Genomic DNA, 22087 nt, shown 5'->3' on the forward strand with positions numbered 1-22087 from the left:
AGGAGAGCGAGACTCCGGCTAGCGCCGCGCGGTTCCCAAGCAACCGGGTTGTTTACGTTTCCGAGGAGAGCGGGGCTTGGAGAGGTCGCAGAAGGACTGAAAGCTTGCGGAGCCGGCTCGATTCGCACCCGCCCGGCCTCCTAGGGAGCCAGCCTGGCTTAGGCTGCAGCTTGTTTTATTTGGTTGTCTTTCCTTTTTCATCTCGTTTGTCTTAAAACCCCCTCAGAGTTTCTTCGCGATTTCCAGCCATGGAGATAGCGCAGCCCAGAGACCTGGAGCGGTACTTAAGCCTGGCTAAGAGGAGGCACAGGGAGCTGTGCCGGCAGAAACGGATCTTCAACGCCAGGAACAGGATCATCGGGGTGAGGCCCTCTACCCGGTGGGAATGTGGGGGGCGGGCAGCGAGGGGCGGGGGGCGGAGACCAGGGATGAGCCCTTGCAGCGAAACTGCTGATGAAGCACGGCCGCAAAGGGCACCAGCTCGTCGTGTTAACTGCCGAAGAGGGGGAAGACCTTCGCAGACACCTACCCTCTCACTTGCAGGACAGGCAAACTGAGTCCTGCAGCAGGGACGGAGCTTGCCTGCAGTGAGTGGCTAGTCAGAGACCGGAAGGCGGGTCTCTTTTCTCTGAGCCGGATTTTCTGCACCACCAGGGGTTCCTTCCAGTCTGTTCATTTGATACATGCCAGCGAGTTACTATTTTGTGGCACGCCTCAGCTGGGCCCAGGAAATGAGGAATATGGCAATCCCTGCCTGACCTTGCAGAGTTCATGGCCCGATGGACTCTGGCATTAAAACGGTCACATTAGCAAACCGTAAGAGACTCTTAAATACAGAAGACAGAGCCGCCTAGGTGGCTCGTCGGTTGAGCCTCGCACTTCGGCTCAGGTCATGATCTCACAGTTTGTGGGTTCGAGCCCCGCATTGGGCTCTGTGCTGACAGCTCAGAGCCTGGAGCCTGCTTCAGATTCTGTGTCTCCCTCGCTCTCTGCCCCTCCCCTACTCTCGCTCTGTCTGTCTCTCTCTCAAAAATAAACACTAAAAAATTATAAATACAGAAAACAAACCGGAGGTTGGGGGGGGGGGGCGGAGCTGGGCTACATGGGTGATGAGCATTAAGGAGTGAGTGCACTTGGGATCCGCACTGGGTGTTGTATGTAAGTAATAAATTACTGGGTTCTGTTCCTGAAACCAATACTGCACTGTACGTTAACTAACTTGAATTTACGTAAATAAATAAATAACATACTCTAAAAAAATTTAACTATATTACAAAAAACAAAAATGGTCCACTGCTCACAGCAGTGGAATCAGGGCTGTGAGGGAGGGGAGCATGGGGTGTCAGGGGTGCACAGACTGAGACTGGGAGAGGACATCAGTGCTTCCTAGAGGAGGAGTTGCCCTGTTCTGCAGATATCTATCAACTAAGAGAAAGGGAGAAGGAAGCTCTGGGGACAGGCTGAAAAGGTATGAAAAGAACTGATGTGTCCCTAAGACAACTAGTTAACAGTGGAACAAGGCTTAAAAAAAGATCAGTAGGATTGTTACCAACTGACTAAAATTATCTGGCTGTAACTCCGCTCCCTTTGTTTTCCATTTCCAGGGAGACACAGACACCTGGGATGCTCAGGTTCATGACCAGAAGATAAAAGAAGCAACCGAAAAAGCTAGACATGAAACTTTTGGTGAGCATCTCTTGAAGCCTAGCTAGCAGTCTGGGGCTGTATAACTCTAGACTCTGGTCCTCATTGCTTCAAAAGTGTAAAAGCTTGTCATTTTCACACTCTTCATCCTTTTAAAATTTCACCATTGTTTGTGCTCAGTTAATGTGCTGATTTTTTCTCTCTTGAAAGGAAAACAGTTATTGAATTCTATGGGGGGTGTAGGAGATGTATTGTGAGGGTAAATGTACACTGTTCTCGGGAACATAAACCCGAGAACATAACCCCGAGAACATAAAATTTTATGTTTATTTTTGAGAGAAAGAGAGAGTGTGCGCGAGCCGGGGGGACACAGAGAGAGACACACACACACGCAGAATCCCAAGCAGGCTCCACTCTCTGAGCTGTCAGCACAGAGCCCGATGCGGGGCTGGAACTCACAAACTGTGAGATCATGACCTGAGCCGAAGTTCGGACGCTTAACTGACTGATGCGCCCAGGCGTCCCTGTTCTCAGTTTTCTTTAAAAACCAGACATGAAAACCCTTAAACACACACACCATTCTCTGCCAAAAAGTTTCAGACCTTCTCCTGGGGACAGCTGCTTGCACTAGAGGACATAGGGACACTCTTGGTTCACACTGGCTGTGGTGACTCAGAGCAAGATAAGATACTGTCAGAGCTCTGAGATAATTCCAAACAGGGGCGCCTGGGTGGCTCAGTAGGTTAAGTGTCTGATTCTTGATTTTGACTCAGGTCACGATCTCATGGTTCATGGGATAGAGCCCTGAGTGGGGCTCCTTGCTGAGTGTGGGGCCTGCTTAAGATTATCTCTTCCTCTCTGCCCCTGCCCCACCTGCGTGCAAGCTCTCTCTCTTACAAAATAATAAACATTTTTTTAAAAATTCCGAATAGAATTCACTTTCCCACATCAGGGGCAACAAGTGTAGCTTATTTCTTCTTAAAGCACTATAAGGATTTTTTAAATAGAAAGAAGCAGGATGCAAAATTGTATATACCATGGGCTATCCATTAAATGTTAAAATATATAAAAAGAAATAAGCTTAGAAAAAGACAGAAAGGAAATAGACCAAAATGTCAGCAGTGGTGATGTTGGGATGATGGAATACAAGGGAAATTTATTTTTTTCTTTGTACCATTCTCTAGTTCCTAAGCAGTTTACCTTTGTCATGTTTAAAAATAATTCAAACCTGGGGCACCTAGGTGGCTCAGTCGGTTAAGCATGGGACTCTTGATTTTGGCTCAGGTCATGATCTCACAGTTTGTGGGATCGAGCCCCACATTGGGCTCCTCACTGGGCGTGGGGCCTGCTTGAGATTCTCTCTCTCTCTCTCTCTCTCTCTCTCTTTCTCCCCCCCCCACCCTTTTCCCACTCGCACACTCTAAATAAATAAATAAATAAATAAATAAATAAACTTGAACAAAATAATTCTTACAAGATAAATAAAACTTACAACAATGATAGGACAGACACATATGTACCCACTACCAGATTAAATGTTAACATTTTGCCAATTGGCTTTATATCTCTTATTTTAAGAATGCTTTTTGAGAATTAAGTCCTATATATGTATGTGTGTATATATAGCTATATATATAAGTACTATAATGTATATATAAAAATGTGTGTTTATATGTAAATATATATAAATCCTACCTATGTAAATGTGTGTGTATAGTTATAGATGGATAGATAGAGCTCTCCCCACCTCCCCTTCCCTCTTCCTCCCTCCTCACAGGGGTGCGACATTTCCATGCATGTTTCTTGTAATGCTGTACTATTTATGGACATATTTATGAGGATATAAAATTGTGTGTGTGTGTTTTAAAATTTTATGCAAATGTTACGTGACATTTTGCATAAATACATGGAATGGATCCTTTTGCACCTTTGTGTCCGCAACGTATTTTTAAAATTAATCGTTGATCTACATACAGAGTGCTCACTTTAATTATTTTGTGATATTTATATGAATTAACTGCAATTTTTTTATTCATTCCCCTATGGGCAGATTTTTTTCCAAACCCTGCTGCATGGCTATCCATGCATTATGTCCCTAGTGTATGCAGGTGAGAGATACCATAGAAGAGGAACTAATACGTATTGGGGTGTGCATGTTTTCAGGTTTATGGGATATTGGTAAGTTGCTTTCCAAAGTTATAAGTGCACCAAGTTACATTCCCACAAGCAGTGAATGAGAAATTTTGTTTCCTTACTGTCCTTACTAATGTTCTATTATATTCTATTATTAGCATTGTATATATTCTATTCTAATATATTCTATTATTATCATTGTAAATATTTTGCCAACTTATTAGATGTTTCCCATCTTGTAAGGTCAACCATCTTTTTACAACTTCTTGATCATTTGGGTTTCTTTCTTTTTTAATTTCTTTTTTTTTTTTTTAACATTTTTATTTATTTTTGAGACAGGGAGAGACCGAGCATGAACAGGGGAGGGTCAGAGAGAGGGAGACACAGAATCTGAAACAGGCTCCAGGCTCTGAGCTGTCAGCACAGAGCCCGACGCGGGGCTCGAACTCACATACCGCGAGATCGTGACCTGAGCCGAAGTCGGCCGCTTAACCGACTGAGCCACCCAGGCGCCCCTTTTTTAATTTCTTTTTAATGTTTATTTTTGAGAGAGAGAGAGAGAGAGAAAGAGAGATCACCAATGGGGGGAGAGGGGCAGAGAGACAGGGAGACACAGAATCCAAAGTAGGCTCCAGGCTGTGAGCTGCAGCACAGAGCCTGACGTAGGGCTTGAACCCACGAGCTGGGAGATCATGACCTGAGCCGAAGTTGGTCGCCCAACTGACCCAGGCACCCCCATTCAGGTTTCTTTATAGTGATTTTCCTGTTCCTATTCTTGGCCCATTATTTTCTTTGGTTGTTTGGTTTTTTAAACTGATTTGTAGGTACTCTTTGTATATTCAGAATACTAATTTTGGGGCGCCTGGGTGGCTCAGTCAGTTAAGTGTCCAACTTCAGTTCAGATCATGATCTTGTGGTTTGTGAGTTCAAGCCCCGCATTGAGCTCTGTGCTGACAGCTCGGAGCCTGGAGCCTTCTTCAGATTCTGTGTCTCCCTCTCTGTCTGCCCCTCCCCCGCTTACTCGCTCGCTTGCTCTCTCTCTCTCTTTCAAAAATAAACATTAGGGGCGCCTGGGTGGCTCAGTCAGTTAAGTGGCCGACTTCGGCTCAGGTCATGATCTCACGGTCTGTGAGTTCGAGCCCCGCGTCGGGCTCTGTGCTGACAGCTCACAGCCTGGAGCCTGTTTCAGATTCTGTGTCTCCCTCTCTCTGACCCTCCCCCCTTCATGCTCTGTCTCTCTCTGTCTCAAAAATAAATAAAGGTTAAAAAAAATTAAAAAAAAAATAAATAAACATTAAAAAAAATTTTTGAAATATTAATTCTTTAATGGTTGTGTTACTCTTTTGAAGGCTTATATTACTTTTAGAATCACAAGAAATTATTTTTTAAGGTGGATTCAAATTTATTTTTTCTTCGAACCTTAATCTTATGGGTATGCTGTGTCTCTTCTAGCTGCTGAAATGAGGCAAAATGACAAAATCACATGCATATTAGAAGGCCGAGAAAGGAGAGATAGGAAAAGCCTCTGTAAAGCCATCAATGATTTCCAGCAGACCTTCCAGAAGCCAGAAACTCGCCGTGAATTTGACCTATCTGACCCCCTAGCCCTTAGGAAAGATCTCCCAGCCAGGCAGTCAGATAACGATATTCGGAATACAGTATCGGGAATGCAGAAATTCATGGGAGAGGATTTAAACTTCCACGAGAGGAAGAAATTCCAGGAGGAACAAAACCGAGAATGGTCCTTACAACAGCAGCGGGAACGGGAGAGTGCCCGTGCCCACCAAAGATGTGCAGGTAATGAAGCCCAAAGGGACAAACCGGTCCCAATACTTTCTCCGACCGATCAAACCCGTGGGTTTCCCCCTGCTTTGTTTGGTGTTTCATGTCCTACCCCTGTGCTGTGTTGGCCGCCGGGGAAAGAGCCTGTGTTCCAGGATGTAAACGTCTTCATTTCTGAGCTTGCAACTCTGTGCTCCCGCCGGTCTCCAGCTAGGTGCAGGTGCAAAACCCACCCTGCCCAAAGGAGGTGCCCAGTCTGCTGGGAAGACAGTGAGAAATACACAGGTCCAGTTGGGTCTTCTGGGGGCTGTGTTAGAAGTTCTCGCAGGGAACGGGGGCGGGGGGGGGGGCAGCGGGGTGAGGCCTAGGGCTCAGGGGTCACGTGTCCTCACCAGGACCCTCCAGGCCCAGGGAACCCCTCTGGCAAAGCCTCCAAGACCTGGAACAACCTCCATCCCTGAGGCAGTTGCGACAAGTCCAGTAAACTCTGCCTGCACTAAGGTGACCGGTGTTTTCTTTTTTTTGTTTAAAAAAAAAATTTTTTTTTTTTTGGTAATTTTTATTTAGTTTTGAGAGAAAGAGTGCGAGTGGGGGAGGAACGGAGAGAGAGGGAGACACAGAACCTGAAACGGGCTCCAGGCTCCCGACTGGCAGCAACGAAGCCTGACGCGGGGCTCGAGCTCACGAACGGCGAGACCATGACCTGAGCCGAAGGCGGACGCCTAACCGACGGAGCCCCCCGGGCGCCCCAAGGTGACCGCCAAGCTGCTGCATCCGAGCTCCGTTTTCAGGCGGCTCCTTCACCCGCGGCCTGTGCCATGGCTGGTCATCTCTTCCTCCTGGAAATACTTCCTCCGCCAGCTTCCAGGACCCGCTCTCATCCCGGCTCCCCTCCCCCGGCCCCCTGGTTGGTTTCTCCTCCCCTTCCGAACCAACCTCCTGGTGTTTACCAGTGCCCTCTGCGCCCTGCCTGCCTCAACCACACTCGGTCTCTTGGCGCTCTCAACTAGTCTCGTGGGTTTAGATACCACCGATAGGCCATCTTTCTTCCAAACGTACCCTTCCAGCCTGGATTCTTCCCTGATTCTCAGCCCACACGTCCTGTCACCTCTGGACGTTTATCTGCTCTTGGGTGTCTAACGAACTTATCAGAGTCAACACAAGACACCCTGGCCTGCCCCCCCCCCCCCCCCCCCCGTGAACCGCCACCCCCGTCAATGGGAACTCCATTGTTCCAGTTGCGCAAGCCCCAACCCCAAGGCGTCTTGACTCCTTCCTTTGTCTCAAATGCCACGTCCAGTCCAGCAGCAAATCACCCCGAATCACAACCGCCTCTCTCCACCTCCACTCTTACCCCTCTGGGCTAAGCTGTCAGCATCTCTCAGTGCGATTATTGCAATCGCCTGCAGGTGGTCTCCGTGCTTCTGCCCTTGGCCCTCTATAGTTGCTTCTCAACCCAGTGACCAGGATGATCCTGCTAAAAATTAAGCTAGATCTTTTGCGCACACCCTTCCAATAGCTTCTCATTTTACTCAGAATAAGCACCAGATTCATCTCAAGGACCGGGAAGGTTTTCTTAGTCTGGAATGATCCCCTACCACGCTGCCTTTCATTCCTTTCATCCTCGCCACACTGGCTTCCTCACTCAGAATGTTAAGTGTGTCAGGCTCACTTCTGCCTCAGGGCCTTTGCACCTACTGTTTCCTCTGCCTGGAAACATTTCCCCATATATCTGCATGGCTTGCCCCTTATCCTTCTTTGGGTCTTTGATGAAATGCCATCTTACCAGAGAGGTCTCTCCCCTGACCACTATTTTAAATTGCAACCCCGTACCCTCCCCCATGCCTATACTCTGTATCCCTTTCCTTGCTGTATTTTTCTGCAAAGCCCCATCACTGACATACTGTACGATTATGTATTTGTCATCCCTCTCCCCAGCATCCTATCCCAGGCTCGTTGAAGGCAGGAGATTTGCTCTGTCTTATTCACTGCTCTGTCTTTCATTCTCGGCACATAGATATCTGTTGAACAATGCATCCGTAGGGCTTTCAAGATCTCAGCCACCTCCCAGGCTCTCCACATGTCCATCTCTGGCTAAAAGACTTTGTCTCAGCCTTGGACTTGGTCCTTGAACTGCCCCCTGGACATCTCCCTGGACTTGGTCCTTGAACTGCCCCCTGGACATCTCCCCAGGCACTTCAGAACATCCTGGAGAGCAACCCTGAACTTCCCTCTGGCTCTGCTCCTCCCCCCGCCATCCTCCCCTCCACCAATGACACCTCCTTCCCTAGTCAAGTCACAAACCCAGGAGTCCTCCTTTAGCCACCCTTGTTCTCAGGCCATCCTCAGTTCCCGTCCTTCCACCTCCTGCATGTATCTTGAATGGCCCGCTTCTCCCATCCCTGCTGTCACCACAGTGATACGAGTCACCACCTTTTTTTTTTTTTTTTTTTTAAATCACCTGGAGGGACCACACCAAGGGCTTTCTAATAGTCCTTCATGTTCTTTCTTGTCCTTTCTGGTCTCTTCTCAACATAGCAGTCAGAGTGCTGATTTTTATTTTTTTTTATTTTTTTATTTTTTTTAAGATTTAAAAAAATTTTTTTAATGTTTGTTTATTTTTTTATTTTTTTTATGTATATGAAATTTATTGACAAATTGGTTTCCATACAACACCCAGTGCTCATCCCAAAAGGTGCCCTCCTCAATACCCATCACCCACCCTCCCCTCCCTCCCACCCCCCATCAACCCTCAGTTTGTTCTCAGTTTTTTTTTTTTTTTTAATTTATTTTTGGGACAGAGAGAGACAGAGCATGAACGGGGGAGGGGCAGAGAGAGAGGGAGACACAGAATCGGAAACAGGCTCCAGGCTCTGAGCCATCAGCCCAGAGCCTGACGCGGGGCTCGAACTCACGGACCGCGAGATCGTGACCTGGCCGAAGTCGGACGCTTAACCGACTGCGCCACCCAGGCGCCCCTGTTCTCAGTTTTTAACAGTCTCTTATGCTTTGGCTCTCTCCCACTCTAACGTCTTTTTTTTTTTTTTTCCTTCCCCTCCCCCATGGGTTCCTGTTGAGTTTCTCAGGATCCACATAAGAGTGAAACCATATGGTATCTGTCTTTCTCTGTATGGCTTATTTCACTTAGCATTACACTCTCCAGTTCCATCCACTTTGCTACAAAAGGCCATATTTCATTTTTTCTCATTGCCACGTAGTATTCCATTGTGTGTATAAACCACAATTTCTTTATCCATTCATCAGTTGATGGACATTTAGGCTCTTTCCATAATTTGGCTATTGTTGAGAGTGCTGCTATAAACATTGGGGTACGATTGCCCCTATGCATCAGTACTCCTGTATCCCTTGGGTAAATTCCTAGCAGTGCTATTGCTGGGTCATAGGGTAGGTCTATTTTTAATTTTCTGAGGAACCTCCACACTGCTTTCCAGAGCAGCTGCACCAATTTGCATTCCCACCAACAGTGCAAGAGGGTTCCCGTTTCTCCACATCCTCTCCAGCATCTATAGTCTCCTGATTTGTTCATTTTGGCCACTCTGACTGGTGTGAGGTGATACCTGAGTGTGGTTTTGATTTGTATTTCCCTGATAAGGAGCGATGCTGAACATCTTTTCATGTGCCTGTTGGCCATCTGGATGTCTTCTTTAGAGAAGTGTCTATTCATGTTTTCTGCCCATTTCTTCACTGGGTTATTTGTTTTTCGGGTGTGGAGTTTGGTGAGCTCTTTATAGATTTTAGATACTAGCCCTTTGTCCGATATGTCATTTGCAAATATCTTTTCCCATTCCATTGGTTGCCTTTTAGTTTTGTTGGTTGTTTCCTTTGCTGTGCAGAAGCTTTTTATCTTCATAAGGTCCCAGTAATTCACTTTTGCTTTTAATTCCCTTGCCTTTGGGGATGTGTCGAGTAAGAGATTGCTACGGCTAAGGTCAGAGAGGTCTTTTCCTGCTTTCTCCTCTAAGGTTTTGATGGTTTCCTGTCTCACATTTAGGTCCTTTATCCATTTTGAGTTTATTTTTGTAAATGGTGTGAGAAAGTGGTCTAGTTTCAACCTTCTGCATGTTGCTGTCCAGTTCTCCCAAGAGTGCTGATTTTTAAACATTGTCACCCCTACTCCCTCCATCCCAGCTTAAAACCCTCCAATGGCTTCCCTCTTACATCTGGAACAAAATGCAGAATCCTCTGTAGCCTACAGGGCCCTGCGTGCTGGGCCACTGCTCAGCCCCTGTGTCACCTCATGCCCCCTACCCCACTCACTCTATTCCAGCCACTTGGCTTCCTTTCATTTCTGGGTGCCGACAGATCCTTGTTCACGTCAGACCCGTTGCACCTGCTCTCCACCAGCTTCTTGTCCTTCCAGACCTCCGCTCCAAGGTCACTTCCTCCCAGAGAAGCACTCTTCCTCTCTTCCTCCCCATCCCCGTCTGCCTGAGCCAGGTATTCCCAGCGTGTCCCCTCCCAGGAGGACCCTTTCCCCCTACGGCACTTCCGCAGCGTGCATTCATAGATCTCTTTCGGGGTTCATCGGTTTATGACCTGGCTCATCGCCCAGACAGTAAGTTCGCCAAAGGCAGGAAGAACCCTTTCTGTCTTGCCCGTCACTACACACTTTGTGCCCTGCAAAGGGCACAGTCCTGTGTGTACCTCCTCGTGGCGCTGTGTCAACTGAAAGGATGAATGAAGGAGGGGAAGACAGATGAAGCTCGAGTGGAACGGAGGCCCCTGCCTCACCGCTGAAGTTTGCTCTTGTGTTTGGACATCAGGAGGATGCCATGGGGCACAAACACCACGTGAAGGACCTTTGGATCGGTGGCTTTTTTTTGTTTGTTTGTTTAAAGTAACAACCCTGCAATGTAGGAGTTGTCCTGCTTCCCAGATGAGGGCTGGAGGCTCGGAAAGGTTGGGTAATAGTTCAGGTTTGCAGAGCTAGGGAGTGTCTGGGCTGGGATGGGAGCCTGCTCTTATCTGAGTCCAGATCTTTACCTTTTGTTGTTTGCGTGTTCCACGTTAACCTCTTCTGATGCTGCTGCTGCTCATTGGCCTGGAAAAGTCCTAGTGTCACTGCATGAATATCTCCCCACTCTGACACCCCTCCTCTGCGGAGCCCCGTCTGGTCCCCACAGAAGAGCTCCCTTGTCCATTGTAAGGATGATGGATCAGTGCCCCAGCCCAGGACCACAGCAGACATCACCAATCCCCAGCAGAATTTACCCATCCCCAGCAGACATCACCAATCGCCAGCCGACCTTACTGATCCCCGGTAGTGATGCTGACCCTTGGGGCCTGCACCCAAGAGCTCTACCTGAATCACCTCATCTAAGTGTCCCAGCAGCCTTGAGCATCCCCTCTCTCTGGCTGAGGGCAGGATAAGAAGAGACGCGTGGCTGGACACTCCACAGGGTGCTCTGCGCACCTGGGAAGGAGCTCTGGGCGGGCAAGCGAGGTGTGACTGCGTTTTGTTTCCTTTCAGAGGACCTCTACTTCAAGACAAGGCTGCAGTTTGATGAAACGGCCAAGCATTTACAGAATCTGGAAAGTGCCACCAGAAAGGCGGTTTGTGCAGCTGTGAAAGAATTCAACAGGAACCAGGTAGCTCCCGGGACGCCCCAGTCTCCCCGTCCCAAGTCCCAAGCTCAGCCCTTCACCGGCTCACACCACACAATCCACATGGCCCTCCCGGGGGCTGCCCTGGTACAGATTGAGTGCGCCCCCGCCCGTGCTCCTGAGCTTGGGAGCCTGGGGATGGGGGGCGCGGGCGCGGTGGGCTTGTCTAAACTCTGCAAACCTCAGATTCTTCTCTAACACCGAGGACAGTGACATCTACCTAAACGGCCATCCAGCACTACTCTGGCATCCTGTCTTGGTCTCACTTCTTTGTCACCTCTCAGAGCTCATCCTCATCAAGACCAGGTCCTGGCACTCACCAAGGGCAACAATCATCATGTTGATGATCGGGGCTCCTGACACCTCCCTCCTCTCTAAACTCTGCGGGACCTCCTCCCAAACTCTCCACCTCCGGCCTTTTGCTCCGCCCGTTCCCTCACTGGCCTTGCTTCAAGCTCTCTATTCCTCCAGTTAATCAGACCCCGGCTCCAGACTTCTTTACAAATGCAGTTCTACTTCCTGGGTGGGATGGGGGCCGCCCTGGATTCATTTATCCGGTGAACTGGTTGCCCAGAACTGTGGTCTGTGGAGTAGGGCAGGCGGGACGATGAGCTGGAGAGCAGGAAGGGATAGGAGAACTCTACTCCAGTGTTTATGCAGCCTCGCCGTGTTTAACTCCCATGTGTGCATGTGTGTTATGAAGCACTGTTCATGTGTGGTCTAATGGTGTCACGCTGTGAGATAAATATATTGGAGACACAAGCTCAAAAATGTCCTGCTGGTGGGACATTTATGTAATCAAAACCTCCGGGAGAGGCGGGACCAGAGACCAGAGACCAGAGAGAATGTTGGTTTTCAGCGGGGCAGGGGTTGGGTGGTGGGGCGGGGACCGAGGAGGACAAACTGCCGGGGATGGGGGGAGACCAAGGGCAGACCGAGGCACCAGCCGGCAGACCGAAGGCCATCTTAGACATCCTCTGGTCCTTGCCTTGTGTGCAGACGATGCCCAAGAGGAGAGGTCACCTGCTCCAGGGCCCGCAGAGAATTCATGGTAGATGGGGCTTTTGTGTACTGTGTGCTGGGTACTCTGTGCTGTGAGCTGGGTGCTGTGTGCTGGGTACTGTGTGCTGGGTGCTGGGTTCTGTGTACTGTGTGCTGTGAGCTGGGTGTTGTGTATTGGGTGCTGGGTGCTTGGTGCTGTATGCTGTATACTATGTGCTGTGAGCTGTGTGCCGTGTACTGTGTGCTGAGTGCTGTGTACTGGGTGCTGGATTCTGTGTACTGTGTGCTGTGAGCTGGGTGCTGTGTACTGGGTGCTGGGTGCCGTGTGCTGGGTGCTTGGTGCTGGATGCTGTGTACTGTGTGCCGGGTGCTATATGCCATGTACTGTGTGCTGCGTACTGGGTGCTGGGTGCCAGGCGCCGGGTGCTGTGCATTGTGGCCGCTCTTCCGGCCATTCATTTAGTCGCTCGCTCATTGGCTCAGCGGATCATTTAGCGAGCCCTCCCGCTGGGGGACCGCCCTTGGCCTTCTCGGAAACCGTGTCGCCGCTCTCCCCGACGCTCTCACTCGGTAACCTCCGCGACGAGCGCCTGCACCGCGCCAGCCCTCTCGGGTCCCCCAGCTCCGCGCGTGCGCGCTGCCAGGCCACGCCCCCCGCGCCCGGGGCAGCCGCCGTCGGCTTTCGCGGCTCTGCTACTGAGTCGAAACAGGCCGGAGCATCCAGGCGGAGGCCCAGGTAACCGTCCTCCGGAGCCACTTGCGGGCGGGCCGGTCCGGCTCCGCAGAGGAGGCCCGCACTGGAGGGTGTCCCCCTGGGAGAAGAGGGCTGCTCCCCCAGGAGAACGTGTCCTGTCCTCCCCCCGCCCCCCGAACCCCCACCTCATCCTGCCACGACAGTCACCTCTGCTCACACTTCACGGGCCCGAGGAAGCCACGTGGCCACGAGCGCTCTAAGCAGGTGGGGAAGTACGGCTGCGCCACCTTGCAGGAGGAGCTCGGGAGATAGTTTGTGACCAGCGGCAATGGCTGTCACACGTGCTCGTGAGGTCGTCGTGGGATTAAACGAGTGAATACACGCAACGTGTTGGCCCGTTTAGCGCACTGTCGTCCAACTACCTTCCCCGGCCAGAGGGGTATGATTAGTCGATAAACAACGAATTAATTGTTTAATTAATTAACTCAGTGCGTGAGTCCGGGCTCGTCCCACCGCAAAGCCTGTGCTGCCGTGACGCCGTCGAGCTGGCCTTTCGCGAGCGCGCGCGGCGTGCGGGCACCTTGCCCAGCGCCCTGTTTACTGCTAGAGAGAACGGGTAACACCGAGCCGAGAACCGGCTGCAGCCCAGAGAGGGGGCGTGACTTGCTCCGGTCACATGGCCAGGGCCCTGTCCCTCCACTCCTCACCCTCCCCGGAGCAGGGATCTGACCCGGAATCTGTCTGTCCCCGGGGCCCGTGGCCCACGTGCATCGAGAGCATTTTCACCTTTGTGGGGTCGCCGCCGTTGTGAATCACTCTGGCGGGTGTCCTCTGTGGCCTGCGGCCACCCAAGGGGACCAGGGCCACTGGGAGGGGCACGCAGCCCTGCCTTGGGGGAGATGGCGGCCTAACCTGGGGAGGCCGCTCCCCGCTTCGACAAATCAGTGCAGAGGGGGGCTCCCTCAGCCCAGCCCTCGCGCCCCCCATCACCCAGGCTGCCAGGGTCCAAGGGCCTCCCCACGCCCGCGCCTGCCGACTCTCCGCCCCCGCCCCACCTGTCCCAGGCGCACTTTACCATTGTCTTCCTTCAAGAGACCCCAGTGAGATGCGCCAGCCTTGCCTCAGTCCCCACGGGGTCACCCAGGGCATCTTCCTCACTGTCCGTCCTCCCCTGTGCAGGCCACCGAGTCAGTGGAAAGGAAGACTCGGGAGAAAAAACAAGAACAAGAAGACGACTTGGCCGAGATCTCCAACCTGCTGCGTGGGGACCTGCTCTCCGAGAACCCGCAGCAGGCAGCCAGCTCCTTCGGGCCCCACCGCGTGGTCCCCGACCGCTGGAAGGGCATGACCCGGGAGCAGCTGGAGCAGATCCGTCTGGTTCAGAAGCAGCAAATCCAGGAGAAGCTGGTACCTGCCCGCCCACCCCCCACCCCAGCCCCCAGCCGCAGACCTGTACCACCCGCTGCCTTCCTGCAGCCGTCTAGTTCTCACCGCTGCTGTACTTGTCCCTAGAAGCAGCTCTCAAGGGGTTTATGTTTGGGGAGGTAGGGAGATATGTACTGGGGTGGAAGTAAGGCTGGGCCAAGGGGATGGAAGGTGCTGAGTTTGAGAAGGGTCCCCAGGGGACTGGGAAGTGACATTGGAACAAAGACCTGAAGGAGGGGAGGGAGTGCACCACGCGAGTATTGCAAATATTGCAAACATTGGAGGAAGGACCACCAGGGGATGAACTGCAAGGACAAGGCATTGAGGCAGGAGTAGAGAAGAGCAGGGAGCCTGGTGGGCTGTGGAGGAATGAGGGAGGAGGGAGAGGAAGAGGTCTGGGAGGGGGAAGGTCAAGGTCCTGGCAGCCCATGGGGAAGAGCTTTTCTGTGATGGAGATGAGGAGCACTGGAGGGTTTTGAGAGGAGTGACACGTGTGGCAGGATCCCTCTTGCTGCTGTTTTGAGAAAAGGCTCTATTGGGGGGGGGGTGGGGGGATGGGAGGGAGAGGGCCTGTTACGGAGGCTGTTGCAGCGGTCAAGGTGAGAGATGATGTTGGCTGGTCCAGGGCCCTGGCAGCCAGGGTGCCGAGAAATGGTCAGATTCTGGATCTATTTTGAAAGTAGAGTGAGCAGGATTGGTTGAAGGGTTGGGTGGGGCATATGAGACCCAGAGGAGTTAAGGATTACTCCAGGCCTTGTGGCCTGGGCAATGAGAAGGATGGAGTTGGCATTTACAGAGACAGGAAGAGGGCGAGAGGAGCAGGTTGATAGGGGAATGGAAGTCACAAGCGCAATTTTGGAAATGATATGTGTGCAGTGTGCGTCACACATCTATATCTGTGAGGATTCCATGCCTGAGCATGGCAGAAAACCCTAACTAACAGCATCTTAAATAAAACAGAACTTTATCTCTGGCATATAGACATCACATGGCAACTCCAGGGTCATTGACTAACATTCTGCCATCCTTGGCGACTGGCTCCCTCCTCCTAGTACATTATGGCTGCTTGAGCCCCAGCCCTCACATGCATATTCCATCTAGCAGGAAAAGGAATGAGGAAGAACACTCTAAGGACATTTCCCGGAAGTTCCACAGGACACTTCTGCTTAAATTCCACTGGATAACACTTAGTCACAAGGTTGCCCCTAACTGGGAAATGTAGTGTTTATTTCGGGCGGCAAGGTAGCCGGCCATGGTTTTATTGAGGAAGACCGAAAAATGGCTACCGGGAGGCAAGTAACATTTTCTGCCACAACCTAAAGCCAGTAGGCAGTTGGATACATAGTCGGGAGTTCAGAACAAGGTCTGGAGACATAAGCATAGAGGCATGGCCACACAGAGAGTATTTAAAGCAGCGAACCTGGCTAAGGTCACGCAGGGAATGAGTGAAGACAGGGAGAAGGGGACTAAGGACTGAATCATGGGACAACCCCCACCCCCACCTTCATTTATAGAGAGCGAGGGGGGCTGAGAAGGAGCAGCCAAAGAGGGAGGAGGGACCCAGCAAGGGGAGCCCCCGGGTCAAACCCTGTGGCTGGGCTGCTGGCTGAACCCAGGATCCAGGGGGCAGTCGCTGGGGACTCTATCAGGAGCATCTTTGGAGGAGGCGTGGGGGGACAGAAAGGTAACAGGCAGGAAGGAAGTGGAGACCCACCGATGCAGACACCGCTTTCAAAGTGTTTTGCTGAAAAAGGTGCAGAGAAATGGGGTGGTAGCTGGTGGGGACAGTCGTTTGTTTTTTCTGATTATGGAAATAACAGCATACTTGTTATGCCACGAGGGCGACGCAGTAGAGAGGGGGAAATTGATGTCAGAGGGGACTTGCTGGAGCCCGTGTCCCCAGCAGGAGAACAAGGCCCTGGGAGCACTAGTTGAAGCTTGGGGTGGGTGGGAACTCAGGCTGATTGTCCTTGGCCTTGGGGGTGGGCTTCACTTCTGGAACCCCTATTTTCTGGGGAAACAGGAAGGGAGGTCAGCAGCCGAGGGTGAGGGGGTCAGGTTGGGGGTTCGAGGACTGAGAATGGTCATTAGGAGAGCTGGAGAAGAGTGGCCTAGGAGAAAGGGGAGGGGTGGCCAGGCAGAGCCAGGGCTGGAGGTCATGCACTTGAAGTGTCCTCAGTGAGTGCAATCAGATGACGTTCCCCGGCCACGCTTAGCTGTACAGACCTGCCCGGCATGTCTGACCCAAGTGAGAGTTTCGAGGGCACCGAGGGCATCTGCACCAGGGGGTGTCAGCCGTGGACGCCGGGCCGAACCAGGAGGGAAATGAAGTCACAGGAGAGCCAGGACAGTAGAAAGCGCACGGTCAGTGGATGGCAGGTCCCGGGGTGGGGCGAGGACTCGAAAAACCGGGCTGCTGGAGAGAGGGTGGGAGAGGCAGATCAGAATGGTGGTGGACGGGACACTTGAGGGTGACACTAGGGAGGCTGACATCCTTGGTAGTGACAAGGTGTGGGCAGATGTTCTCAAAGGGGGGGGGTCTCTGGACCGGCAACATCGGCATTGCCTAGGAACTTGGGAGAAATGCAGATTCTCAGGCCCCACCCCAGACCTTCTGAACCAGAAATCCTGGGGCAGACCCACAGTCTGGGGCCAGGAAAGCCCCCCAGGGGTTCTTCTGATGCCCACTGGAGTTCGAGGATCACTGGTAGGCTGGGCCCAGGGGGTGACAGCTGATAGGCTGGCACTAGGTCTTTGGAGAGGAGGGGGGATCACGGAGAAGCCAGGAAGAAGGAAGTTCTCGGGCCTGCAAGGGTGGACGGGGCTGCCCCAGGGTCAGCAGATGACCACCCCAGGTGGGGTGCTGGCAGGTGCCACGGTCAGTGTGAGCTTCTGAGCAGGCAGGTACTGGGGGAGGGGCAGCGGCCTGGCTCAGGGAAGGGGGAGTGGGTAGAAGAGCTCCCCTGCTGGCTCTGGTCCAGGCGCACAGAGTCAACAGTGTGGGAGGGAAAACAGCCCCTGCGTGAGAGGGGACAGCCGGGGGCAGGCAGGGAAGTAGCCCAAGGTGGGAAGAGCCCTGACGTTGGCAGGGAATGTGGGTCGCCCTTGCCAGGCCCTGCTCTGTCCTTCACTCCTACAATTCAGCCCAACTGTCTGGCAAGGAGGGATGGCCACCTGTCCTGAGAGCAGCATTTTTATCTGATTTTCAATCTTCATAGAAAATTAAGACCGAAAAGTGCAAAGGGGAAAAAAGCCTAGACCAGGCCTCACCGCTCAGAAATCCGCCTGCCCCCTTCCGCACCCCTGTACGCCCTCCGGAGCACGTCCCCCCTCTGCATGGAGACAGTTTGGAAAATTGAGGTCAGACAAAGAATAGGTAGGCTGTCTCTTAGTCCAGGGCAAGCAGGTCCCCGTGGCACTCCGTATTCTTTTTTTTTTTTTCCAAGTTTATTTATCTTGAGAGAGAGAGAAAGAGAGAGAAAGTGAGCGAGCAGGGGCAGAGAGGGGGAGAGAGAGAATCCCAAGCAGGCTCCGTACTGTCAGCTCGGAGCCCAACTCTGGGCTCAAACCCACAAACCCTGAGATCATGACCTGAGCTGAAATCAAGAGTCAAACATTTAACCGACTGAGCCCCCCAGGGCGCTCCAACATCCTGTATTCTTTAAAAAAATTTTTTAAACATTTATTCATTTTTGAGAGAGTGTGAGCAGGGGAGGGGCAGAGAGAGAGGGAGACACAGAATCCCAAGCAGGCTCCAGGCTCCCAGCTGTCAGCACGGAGCCCGACGCGGGGCTCGAACCCACGAACCGTGAGATCATGACCTGAGCTGAAATCGGACGCTCAACCGACTGAGCCCCCCAGGCGCCCCAGCATCCTGTATTTCTTGACGAAAACACCTTGTGTTATGACTCAGGGCAGCTGTGAGGAGCCTCACTTTACAGGTGAGGAAACTGAGGCTCAGACAGGCAAAATGACTTGCCCTGTAGGCGGCAGAACCGGGCACCAGCTTCCTCTCGGTCCTGGGTGGGGGGCCGGGCCCTCTGCCATCCCGTCTGCACCCGGTGGCTGGCAGGCCCAGGTCGGGGGGGGGGGGGGCACCGCTGAACACTCTACTTCTGCTCATCGGGTGAGCGGAAGCCCCGCCCTAAAGCCCACGGAAGGGAAGGAGGTGTGTTCATCTTCAGACCCCGGTGCCACCTGCTTTTGCTTCCTTTTGCAGGAGAAGGCTGAGCGGACCAATAATTCAGACTCAGGACGGCCGGTAGAACGGCTCGCGTTTCTGGGAGCGACCCCTTCCCTCCGCATTGATGGGGTTTCCTCTTCTAGGGCTCAATGGTTTTTATAGAGGGGGCTGGAAGCCAATGAGGAGTTAGCTGAGATGCAGAAATTCACCCCCAAGGCCTTGAGCCCGCTGGCCTTGGGTGGGGCTGCCGCTTCAGTAGGTTCTAGAAGCCACCAGGTGATCCCCGTGTTCAGCAGCGCGCCCCACTGGCAGCGTCCGGGTAGGAGGGCCGGAGGTACGCAGGCCCTGCCCATGCAGCCCTGGGCTGGCAGGTGGCGCTGGTCTCCTCGGATGCCCTGCATGATGTTGCTCACCTGCCTGCCCCCTCTCTGAGCCTCAGTTTCCCCATCTGTGAAATGAGAGGCCGATTCTCCCGGGCGATCCCCTGGATCTCTTCCTGGGGGAGGGGGGGCGGTGGTGGTGAGTCGCCTCTCCCCCCCTCCAGCGGCTTCGGGAAGAAGAGTGGCGGCGAGACAGGGACTGGGACCGGCAGAGGGTGCAGAGGGCTCGCTCCACTCTGCTCGTAGAGCGGCAGCAGAAACGCCAGCAGCGGGACCTACGCCGGGCACTGGACTGCGCCAACCTCAGCCTGGCCAAGGAGCAGCGCTCGCAGTGAGGGCCTGGGCCAAGGGGCAGGGGGAGGGGGAGGGGGAGGGGTGACGGCAGAGCAGGTGGGGCCGGCGGGGGGCACCGGAGCCGAGATCCCTCCCGCCAAGTCGTGGGGACTGTCGGGCAGGCAGCGCGGGCCCACCTCCCCGAGTCTTTCCCACGCAAGGGCCCCAGGCCCCGGCTGTGTATCCCACCAAAGCCCCCTCGCAGCAGTGACTTGGGCTCGGGCACAGCCTCCTGGTAGAGAATTCAAGCAGAAGGGAGAGAGGGGCTGAAAGCTACAAGCCGGCAATTAAGTGCTTGGAAACCACTGGTGCCAGCACAGGCCAGGAGACCCTCCGTGGGAGGTGCGCATGTGGGCATAGCGCCCCCCAGCGGCTCAGACATGGGTGCGGGTCTTGGGGTACACCGAGGGCCCTGGGAGCCCCAGGGGAGGGCTCTGAGTGGGCCTGGGGGAGTCAGAAGGCTTTTCTGAGGAGGTTGCTTGGCATAGACATCGGGAGGTGGCGGGAGGCCGGGGGGGAGGGGGGGGCGGGCAGGGAGGGACCGTGCCAGCCGCTGCAGCTGCCAAGGGCAAGCTGGAGTCTCTTCCTCACACTGACAGACCCCACGCATAGTACAGAGTGCCAGCGACAGAAAACATCTAATGCAGATCCGTAGGTGAACTTGGTGAAAAAACAAAACAAAACAAAACAAAACAAAACACACAGTATTGGGGCACCTGGGTGGCTCAGTCGGTTAAGCACCCGACTCTTAACTTCAGCTCAGGTCATGATCCCATAGTCATGAGATCGAGCCCTGGGTTGGGCTCTGTGCTGGGCGTGAAGCCTGCTTAAGACTCTCTTCCTGTCCCTCTGCCCCTCACCACCCTCTCTGAAATCCCCCCAACCCCACCCCAAACCCCACATTACTTATTGACTTAGTTATTTGTGTATCCATCAAGCTCTTGGCTTGAACTCAGAAGAGACCCACCAGTATTTTCTCTAATCAGGTGTCTGTTTCCTGGCGGGTCCATTGCTGGCTGGTCACTTCCGCTGGGGGCCCCAGAGGAGCAGTAGAGATGATCCCACAGAATGGAATGAACAGATGTCTTTACAGCCACGTCCACAGAGATTTAATTCTAAGACCTCTGCAGACTATGCCGGTGCCCAGTGCCCAGTGTAACCGCAAGGCGATGATAAAACACATCCCTCCCTCACCCTTGAGCTCCTCGGGCTGGAATGTATTCCGTATCCCGGGGCTAACACACGGGTCAAAAGTCTGTGGCCTTCTTCCTACATATTAAAAAAAGATAGATTCCTTAGGAAACCAGGCATTTGCTGATTTTTTTTTCTCCTTGTTTTATTTTCAGGAAAAAACATATGGAAGAAGTCTGTACAAATCAACCCACTGAAGGTTATTTCACGCAATTTAATGCAGGAAGTCGATAGTGAAAAAGACACGGTCCTTGCCTTCTGAATTGTTCATCCATAAAACGCAGCAGCCTTTTGAAGAGTCGCATTTATTACAAAGAAATACACCCCGTGTTTCGGGAGTGACTTTCGACTCCGCTTTTTCATGGTGGGCAAACCGTGTTAACCCCCTCCCCTGTGTGTGTACGAGGTTTCTGTTCAGCTCTGCCCCGAAAGTGTGTTCTCGGAGCAGCTGTGGGGGCCGTACAGGGAAGGCATAGACGTGGCCCTGCCAGGACCATCCCAGAGAGAGTGGCATCCGAGGGGGCCTGTGTGTCACCGGCACCCCGGGTCCAGCTGCCGTGAAAGCTAACGGGAGCACTCACTATATGCAAGGCATTTAGAACAGTTTGACCCTCGGGGCGGCTAGTGGCGGGTGGGTATCTTTATTACTCATCTGCTCTGGGAGAGGAGCCTGAGATACAGACACGTTAAGTGTCTTGCTCAAGGTCACGTGGACAGGCAGTGATGGGCCTGGGGTTGAAGCCAGGGCGTCCGGCTCTCCTGGTTCTGGTAACAGAGACCCCAAAACAAGAGTGGCTTCAGCAAAGCAGTTTACGTCTCGCTCCCGGAGCAGCCCTCTGTCACTTCTCTGCCAGCTTCCGTCCTGTGGTCCAGGGATGCTGCTCTGTGTCATTGGGCCACAAGGGAGCAGAGGGGGTAGGCCTGGCCCTCGAGGACGAGCCACGGACAACGTACACTTCACCTCCATTCACATCGTATCGGCCAGAAACCGGCTCACGATCCGTGAGATCATGACCCGAGCTGAAATCAAGAGTCTGACGCTTAACTGACTGAGCCAGCCAGGTGCCCCAAATTTCCCCTTTTTGTAAGGGTACCGGTCGTATTGGATTAGGTCCCACCCCAGTGACCTTACCTTCACTAATTACATCTGCAATAACCTTATTTCCAAATAAGGTCACAGCTGAAATACTGGAGGTGAGGACTCTAACGTATCTTTCTGAGGGTGGGGGGCGGGGCACACAATTCAACCCATAACAGGGGGACGCAGGGGACACCTGGTCCCATTGCCTCCCAGGATGATCCAATTCGGAACGTTGCTGGTCAGGCTGAACAAGCCACACTTCGAGGGAGGGTGCGGGTGATGGAGGAGAGACGCCCCATCCAGATGGTCAGTCCTGCCGCGTTTGGGCAGGGAGATAAAGTGAGAAATGGGAGGTAATGTCTGTCCATCCGCTGCACACCGAGTGCTCTCCGAGGCCCTGTGCCAGGGTCCCCCACAGCCCGGCGGGGGTGCTGATGAAGGAGATCCTTGCAAAGGAGTACAGGGTGAGTCGTACGGGGGCCGGCGGGCACAGGCGAGTAAGGGAGAGAGAGAGCTCTTGGAGCCCACTGCAGCCACCAATAACACGTCGGTATGACTGGGATCATGGCCCTAGTGTGGAGAAGCTTGCTTTAAACGCTGAATTTTGCATCATT

General features: G+C 52.9%; 1 protein-coding gene across 2 annotated transcripts; it reads left to right on the plus strand.

Annotated features, from left to right (window-relative positions):
- The first annotated feature begins 76 nt into the window (after nucleotides 1–76).
- Nucleotides 77–20734, plus strand: RIBC2 (RIB43A domain with coiled-coils 2). Of its 2 annotated transcripts, XM_030320917.1 has the most exons (7): nucleotides 77–362; nucleotides 1605–1686; nucleotides 5230–5574; nucleotides 11051–11169; nucleotides 14060–14287; nucleotides 19033–19199; nucleotides 20548–20734. In XM_030320917.1, exons 1-7 carry the CDS (start codon nucleotides 249–251, stop codon nucleotides 20624–20626), a joined length of 1134 nt encoding a protein of 377 aa, XP_030176777.1. In that variant the 5' UTR covers nucleotides 77–248; the 3' UTR covers nucleotides 20627–20734. The 2 variants fall into 2 exon arrangements, with proteins under 2 accessions (XP_030176777.1, XP_030176779.1); XM_030320919.1 differs by lacking the exon at nucleotides 19033–19199.
- Nucleotides 20735–22087: the final 1353 nt, after the last annotated feature.

This window comes from Lynx canadensis, chromosome B4 (genome assembly GCF_007474595.2).
Source record: "Lynx canadensis isolate LIC74 chromosome B4, mLynCan4.pri.v2, whole genome shotgun sequence".
Classification (NCBI taxonomy): Eukaryota; Metazoa; Chordata; class Mammalia; order Carnivora; family Felidae; genus Lynx; species Lynx canadensis.

Coding starts and splice junctions, on each gene's coding strand:
- RIBC2 (XM_030320917.1), top strand. CDS start 249: ATGGAGATAGCGCAGCCCAGAGACCTGGAGCGGTACTTAAGCCTGGCT. Junction 363..1,604: donor CCAGGAACAGGATCATCGGG/GTGAGGCCCTCT, acceptor TTCCATTTCCAG/GGAGACACAGACACCTGGGA. Junction 19,200..20,547: donor GCCAAGGAGCAGCGCTCGCA/GTGAGGGCCTGG, acceptor TTTTATTTTCAG/GAAAAAACATATGGAAGAAG.